General features: G+C 29.5%; 1 protein-coding gene across 1 annotated transcript; it reads right to left on the bottom strand.

Moving 5' to 3' along the window:
- Positions 1-1,867: 1,867 nt before the first annotated feature.
- Positions 1,868-7,614, bottom strand: LOC107862334 (flavonoid 3'-monooxygenase). Its single transcript, XM_016707872.2, has 3 exons — positions 7,121-7,614; positions 4,974-5,426; positions 1,868-2,800 (listed from the first exon to the last, which is right to left on the bottom strand). The coding sequence occupies exons 1-3, from the start codon at positions 7,565-7,567 to the stop codon at positions 2,159-2,161; spliced, it is 1,542 nt and encodes a 513-aa protein (XP_016563358.1). The 5' UTR covers positions 7,568-7,614; the 3' UTR covers positions 1,868-2,158.
- Between the last annotated feature and the right edge of the window lie 600 nt (positions 7,615-8,214).

The raw sequence follows: 8,214 nt of genomic DNA, 5'->3' as shown, positions 1-8,214 counted from the left end.
AACCAACATAAGTTGTGTGAGGGCACCTTATATGTGTGACAAGTGTTTTTGTGGGATCCACTGTAGCACTCTCTTTTCCTCTTTTATTTCCTTGAATTCTTGTCTTTTCAAGGCTTTATTTTTTTCTCATGTTTGATCATGATAAATTTTAAAATAAATTATTTCACTTTAGTAAAAATAGTACTGTTTGACCCTAATAATTACAAATAATATTTAAAATTATATTTGGAAAGTGAAAGTAAGTTTTTTTCATCTCATTCTCTCACATAAATTGAAAATAAATTCAATTTATAAAGTGAAATAACTTTTTGGGGGGACAAATAATTCTTTGCTTTCCCTCTTTTGGGGTTAATTTGCATGTACTATTTTCTTTAATTTTTCTTTTTTATCCATTTTTTAAAATTATTTTTCCCATATTACGATAGTAAATAAACTTCTTTTTTATTTTCTCTTATTTCTTATTTCACATACTTGTAAAAGAATTAAGTTCTTTGATCACTCACCATGATAACAATTTCTAATTTTTATTATGTCTTTTTTTCAGTAGGTGCAGGAAAATTTGGATATTAAAAATTTAAAATTGAATTTCATAAGTGGTAAATCTATTCTTCCTGAGTTTATATGATATTATTTGTTATGATTCAATATTATTAAAGGAGTCTCTAATATTTAAAAATAAAAAATCATCCTATATGTTTTTATTATTAAGGAAATCTCTTGTATAGCAAAATTAGATCGAATTTAGATAGGTTGAATACTAAATAAACTGAAATATTAATTTTTTTTCTTACAACTTTAGAATTGTCCCGTCATTAATATTAATAGACAATAAAAAATAAATTAAAATATCTTTTAATTGATCTTAAATTGAAATATGTGGAATATTTTTAAAAGATTTTTTAATTTTCGTAAAAATATGTCATGTGAAAAGTTGAAATTAAAATATTTTTGAAAAATGAAAGAGGCATTTTAAAAAAAAAATAGACTTAAAATATAGTAACAACAATAAATTAAAATAAAAAATATACTTTTAAATTTGATTTGATTAAAAAAATCTGCAAATAAGAATTAGGGGGAAAAAAAATTTTCAAACTATTTAGCGTCAGGACCACGAAAAGAATTAAAAATAAAATGTAAAGAAAGAAAAACAAAGAAAACAGTAAATAATCCAAACGAAAAGAGCAAAATAAAAAAATTGCCAAAAAAATAAATCACATTGAAAAGGTAAAAGAATATGAAGAAGAGGTAAAAGAATATGAAGAAAATTGTTCAGGTGGGACCCAAAAATTCCACTTGTCAAAAAATAGATGCCTCACACAACAATTACATGATATGTGAGGCCCATAATAAATTTTTTCGAAAGAATGGGTATTTAATTTGTAGACTAGGAGTATATTGTTTTCCAATGATAGAACTTTTGGTGTTGCAAATTATGTATTCGGATTTTGGATACAAGAGGAGGTCCTTATTGATAGAAATTCAAGAGATACACTACTGCAGTTTCATTGTTCTCCCCTAGACCAGTGCAATATATCGTTAGTTGAAGTCCTCTCTCGTGCCGTCCACGGGATTACTGACGTGAAGTCAGAATTTGAAGCTTATGAGTTGAGAATTCTAATAGTCTTAAATCATTGTGTTATAAATTTTATAGTTTTTACATATTCAATGAAAATTTAAGATAAATATAAAATTTGGACCAAAGCTAATGAGTTCAGCCAAAACACTCGGCCACATTGATATCACAATCAACATTTACAGTAACGTGCCAAAACTTGGCTGGACAAATATCGGGACTACGTTTTAATCCCATATTAGCTGTGGTCAATTACATATTCGTTTGGGAAAATAGAGTAATACAAAAGCTGAATTGACTTTAATGAAACCTTTTTACATACCACTACCAAAGACAATACTCAATTTGTATGAGCAAATACAATGATTTCATTTGTGCGATTACACATATTGTTGTTATTGTAAGTACAGTGACAAGTACTAAATTCACCATATTACAATGCAAGAAAGGATTTCAGGTCGCAAAATTCATTATTGACCATAGCAAGAAAAAAGACACAACACCATATTCTTACTGACAACCATTGATCTTTCAATACAAACTAATTTTACATTCAGCCAACATGTCATCTGCTAATTGGGCTGTTCACCCTACATATACTTGGGCTTCTAACCTCGGGCTTGGGTTCACCACCAATGGATCAGCCCGTTGTAATGTCAGCCCATATGCTTCCTCCATGTTTAGCTTCTCTGGCAATTGTCCACTCGGCAAAGCCCAGTTAAACGAATGGACCAAAGTTGCAGTCATCAACTGGACCATGCGTATACCCAAACTTATTCCAGCACATATTCTTCGTCCAGCGCCAAATGGAATTACTTCAAAGTCATTTCCTTTCACATCAACTTTGGGCTTCTCGCCTCCCGGCAAGAATCTCTCAGGCCTAAACTCCAACGGGTCAGACCATTCATTTGGATCACGAGCAATGGCCCAAACGTTGACAAGAAGTGTCGAGCCTTTTGGAATGAAATAGCCATTGATCTCACAGCTCTCGGATGCAATTCTAGGTAGAGAGAGAGGAGTTGATGGATGAAGCCTAAAGGTTTCCTTGACTATTGCTTCCAAATAAGGCAATTGGGTCAGGTCAGATTCCGTGACGAGCCGGTTCCTTCCAACCTCTTTGTCGATCTCCTGTTGGGCTTGGGCCATTATTCTTGGATTGCGAATAAGCTCTGCAATGGCCCATTCCACAGTGCTAGATGAAGTATCTGTGCCAGCTACAAACAAGTTCTGCAGTAATTCACAAAAAATATTAAGGACCCATCTGAATATGACTTTTTTTTTTTTCTTCGCATTGTTTTAAAAACATTCTTTGATTATGCATTGCAATAATTTTTTGTGTTATCTTTTGAGATGAATTTTTCATATTGAAGAAGTAATCGAAGTGAAAAAATTTCACTCACAGAACGTCAATTTTTTTTCAAATGAAATGTATAAATTCATACACAATTTCAACCTTCAAATATCATTTTTTTTTTTTTCAACTAAAAAATCTATGTTGAAAATCCTATTAAATGCTGGTGGTACGAAGTATTCCTGAGCTATCTCAATCGCAACCACAAGTACCAGTTCGACTATTAAACATAGTAGTTCCTTTTCAAAGTCACGCAATTCATAATTATGAACTTGTCTTCATCATGTCTTCATCAACAAATACGTACAACAAAATTTTAAGGTTGGGGGTGGCTGTCAGCACAATTCATTTCAACAACCCCTTGTTCTCTTTATTTTAATAGGGAAGGATAGGACAAAATTAAGGGCAGTTAAATAGATTGGTAGACTCAAGCCAACTTTAATGAAAGACTTTATCTTTTATGTTCAATATTTTTTAAATAAAAAATTAACCTATAAATCAACTGTATGTAAAAATTGAATCTCATCATTTCTTAACTAGAGATTCTGGATTCAACCTCGTAATAAAAAAACATCCTGTCATAAAGTGTTCTATAAGCAGCCTTACGTCCCTAAAGTTTGGGAACCTAAATCCCTTAGCGGCCGTTTGGTGTAAGGTACAAAAATAAATAATTTCTATATAATTTATCATATTATAACTTATCCCAATATAATTAATCTCAATATAATTACATGTCTAACCAAAAGACTCCTTAATGGTTCGACCCTTTGGCTAGCCCGGGCAAAATTACCCAAGGCAAACTAAAATTTATTTCTGGGGACGAGATGGTGGAATGCTTTTAAAATTACGTATTTTCCAAATTCTGATGTGATACTATTATCTTTTACATCATGAAAAGATTTGTATTTAATACTCCCTCCGCCCAATTTTATATGTTTCAATTTTTTTAATTTGATTTCTCATTTTACTTGTCATTTTTCACTAATCAAGACAAAACAATTTTTATTTTCTTTTTTGCCCTTAATATTAGTTATTTTATCTTCAAATTAAAATGTAAACATCATTTATAGGAATACTACGATAAAATAGTCATATTATTAATTATTTTTCTTAATCAATATGTAATACCAAATTGGGACGAATAAAATAGAACAAAAAGGAGTATTCAGTACTACCTAACGTAGACATTCGAGGGTTGAATTAAATTTAGGCAGGTCTAAGTCAGTCGACTCAATAAAAGGTTAATGACCCTTTTAATATGCTAAAACCGAGCAAAAGTTTATTCGCATAAATTTTCACTAAATTTTAGTAAGTTTAATTGTTCTTCTATATATTTTTTTGTAGGTAATAAAACTATTATATTTCTTTTTTATGACAATATATAACAAATAAAAGAAATATTTTTTAAAAATATTTTGACAAAATTTCTTGAGATCTAGTTTGGATTAAAATATCAATTTAAGTTACATACTGAACATATTTTTATCACATGAAATAATTTTATCACCTCTATATGAAAGATAAAAAATTCTTCACATTCGATATTTATGTGACTTCAAATATATAATATGTGTCCTCATATGTATTTTTATCATTAAATTATAACTGACTATACATTTTTTTCCTTTTAATTTGTTTGTTTTAATTTTATTTTTAGTTTGTTTTGAATATTTTTTTAATATCTAAAAATTTTAACTTTTTACTGTACACGTTCAAAATACAAGTCTGAAGAATATTGCAATTTTCATATCCTAATAAATTAATTTAGGATTTGTTTGATCATAAATTTCTCAGATAATTTTTGAAAATAATTTGATAAATAATATTTGATCATATAATTTGTCATTATTTGACAAATAATCAAATTTTCCAAATACTAGAAAACAAAAATTAGCACTTGGACCAAATGTCATTTTCTGGAGAAAGTTTTAAACGTGAAATATGTTTTTCAAAACTTGCAAAAATATTTAAAAATTTATGATTAAACAGTAAACATCGAGTGTAAACATGGAGTTACCGCATGGACCTGAAAAACAAATGTGAACTTACCAAAAGTAAAGCTTTAATTTCTGTATCGGTGAGCTTTCCTCCATTTTCATCATCTTCATTTTTCAAAGAAATCAACGTACTCAACAAGTCTCCACCTTCCTTCATTTCGTTTATTGGCTTTAACTTATGCTCTTCGAGAATCCAGGTCAAAAACGCATCGAATCGCGCGTGGAGCTTCTTCATTTTTCCAGCAACACCTTGAATGTCCATCCAATCAAGTGCCGGAATAAAATCGCCGATGTTGAAAACGCCGGCGAGTACCATCATCTCCACCACCATTGACTTGAACTCCTCCGCCTGTGGATCAATACCGCCGGTGCCGTCGGCGAATACTTGTTTTCCCAGCATCACACGCGCAAGTGCATTCGTGGTGCACACGTTCAAGAGCTGCCCTAATTTGACTGTCTTTTGGCTAGCAGTTGCTAAGGCTCGTGTAAGTGTTCGGACTTCTTCCTGCAGTTGGAATTAGGCTAGCGTTAAGAGACAAGTCAAACTCCATTAATTTCACACACTCTCTCGTCCCAAATTAACCACAAATTGATTAAGAAAAATAATTAATAATAAAAGTAATTAATGCAAAAGATAAAACATGAAAAAAAAATTATTTCTTCTTTATTAATAAAAAAAAATAAGAAATTAAATTTAAAAATTTAAAATAAATAATTTGAGACGGAAAAAATATTTTTCAGTTATTACTTATCACTATTTCACTTTTTAGACTCAATCTACGTAAACTTTGACTTATGTGTTTTTAATGATATTATTATGAAAAGGATTGTAGTTTATAGCCCTTTTCATGTTATTTTCAACCATTTAAATTTTAAATATTATATTATACACCTTAAAATATTAATTAAAATTTATATAAATTGATCTCGAAAAGTAAAATGATAATAAGTAAAAATAAATAGAGAAAGTATATCTCATACCAACAACACATATAGATAACTCTATCTATTGCAAATTGTTCAGTATGAGATATAAGATATAATAGTCTCGAATAATACATAAGTATTTTATCTCATATTTGATTTGAGATATTAATTAATCTCAAAATTTTTATTCCTCCATTTATATCATATTGATGGAATAAATTAATTCATATATATATATATAATAAGATGACTAATTTCAAAATTAATTAATTCAAAATAAATATTTCCCAACTAAACGATCCCTTAAGCTTGAAATTAGGATAGATGAACAAAAAATACCAAAACTTTTTGTCGGTTAAAATTTTAATATGTGACCTCACGGTTGGTTCTCACTCATTGACCATACATAAGCGCCCTTTATCTTAGCGTAGGTTTATATTAACGACCTCCAATTTTGAATATATATAAATAGGTACTTAAACATTTATAAAGATGAATACGCGTTTTCTATTTAGCTTTTATATATTATTATGCGATTTTTTGGGGTAAAAGTTAATACTCTCTCATTTCAAAGCAAGTGTGCTTTAACTTATTTCTCACCTACTAAAAAAAATTATAATAAGAAAAAACATAGAGTAGTTGAAAATTAAATATTTTTCAAGAAATTAAACACTATTAAAAAAGCAATTCCTTATTAAAAAAATATAGTCAAAACCAACAATTAATATCCAGTCTTGGATTCTTAAAGCAATACTTAATAAAAAAACTGCCTAAATTTAGTGCTGTGGATAGTTTTTGTGCTAAGCTAGAGCCAACAATTGATTTATAAACTGGGAGAAACAAAAGAAAGGAAAGAATAAAATGGAGTATTGTATTAATTACGAAGTAAAAGGGAAAGAAACATGTGTAGAAACTTCAGAAACCGCCTTCTGGATTTTGTCTTTATAATTCTAAATTACAAAAGATTATCTTTGGTCAAAGTATTAACTCAATCAAGTAAAAAATGTACATTACTTAATCAAGAATGTACAAAAGATATACTGTCATGTGATTATAGATTTGGCATCCGAAGAAAAGATTCTAGTCATGTATGGAACTATTACTTTCCTTCAGTCTCTCACTTTCCTACCAAAAATTAAAAATAAAACACCACCTATATGGAGTAATACTTTTAAAAAATTTATAACAAGTAAAACTATATCCTATACAATTGCAGTAGTACTGTATAAAATTTGTCAAGTGCAAGTATAAAATATATTTCCAATGAAGAACCTGGCGGACATGGCGGAAGTCATCTAAAGCTTTGGCAGAAAAAAGATGCACAGCGCAAATTTTCCTAAGCATACGCCACCGGGGTCCATAAGGTGCAAAAACAAGGTCATGATAATTATAAGCCAAGTGCTTAGCGCCCGAGTTCGGGGGGCGGCTCGAGAAGTTTGCATCATGAGTTTTTAAGAACTGAGCCGCCACTGAAGCCGAAGCCGCAACCACCACATCCACGAACCCCATGCGAAGATGCATGAGTGGCCCGTAAGTTTGGGCCATGGCTGCAGTCGATTGGTGTGGCTTCGGACCTAACTGGACCATGTTTCCTATTATTGGCCATGGTTTTGGACCAGGGGGTAGTGGCAGTGGATAACGTTTACCAAAAAATAAGTTAAGAATGTAATATAGAAGAAAAGAGAAAATGATAGTGTATAGAATGGATAACAATGCCATTTTGTGATGTGTAATGTAAGAAGGAAAAGTTACACACAAATATTTCCAGCTAACATGGACTATAAATAGTAGGGAGGTGTGGGCGTTGGGGGATCATTCTAGTGTATTTATTTGTAATATTAAACAATTTTGGTTTGGAAGTTAAAATTTTTGAACGAGAATTAAATGTTTTAGAAAAGTGATTTAAATTTTTTATCCTTTATTAAGAGATTCTGTAATAGATAAAATTATTTTTTTTATTATTTTCTTTAATTATTATTTATTTTTTATAATATTTAAAAGATTTTGGTAAGAGAGTAATATATTTTAAAAATTGAAGAGTCCTAATTATTCGGTAAGAAAAAATATATGGTAATAAATATTAGGAGAATTAATATTTAAGGAGTTCTAAAATATATGGTAAGAAGAAGAACTATTTTCTCAAATTAAAAATTCAAATCAAATAATATTTTTCTTACAAAACTTTTCTGTTCAATGTTAAAAACTAGATTTACAATTGAATATTATTCAATACTCATCATGTTATAAGAAGAGAAATAATCATTCCATCGATTAATGAACACTTATTATTTTATTTATAAGAAAATATGTCAAAACCACAATAATTTGTTCTTTTTATATTCAAAGATTATAGTTAACGTGATAAA

The sequence above is a fragment of the Capsicum annuum genome, chromosome 3 (genome assembly GCF_002878395.1).
Source record: "Capsicum annuum cultivar UCD-10X-F1 chromosome 3, UCD10Xv1.1, whole genome shotgun sequence".
Classification (NCBI taxonomy): Eukaryota; Viridiplantae; Streptophyta; class Magnoliopsida; order Solanales; family Solanaceae; genus Capsicum; species Capsicum annuum.
The sequence above is the reverse complement of the archived record's forward strand: the minus strand, read 5'-3'. Positions and strand labels throughout refer to the sequence as shown.

Bases quoted from the DNA above. Each gene is read 5' to 3' on its own strand.
- LOC107862334 (XM_016707872.2), bottom strand. From the start codon at position 7,567: ATGGCATTGTTATCCATTCTATACACTATCATTTTCTCTTTTCTTCTA. The intron at 5,427-7,120 runs GTTCTTCATTGG...TTCCAACTGCAG, and splicing joins ACTTCCGCCATGTCCGCCAG to GAAGAAGTCCGAACACTTAC. The intron at 2,801-4,973 runs GTAAGTTCACAT...GAATTACTGCAG, and splicing joins AAATTAAAGCTTTACTTTTG to AACTTGTTTGTAGCTGGCAC.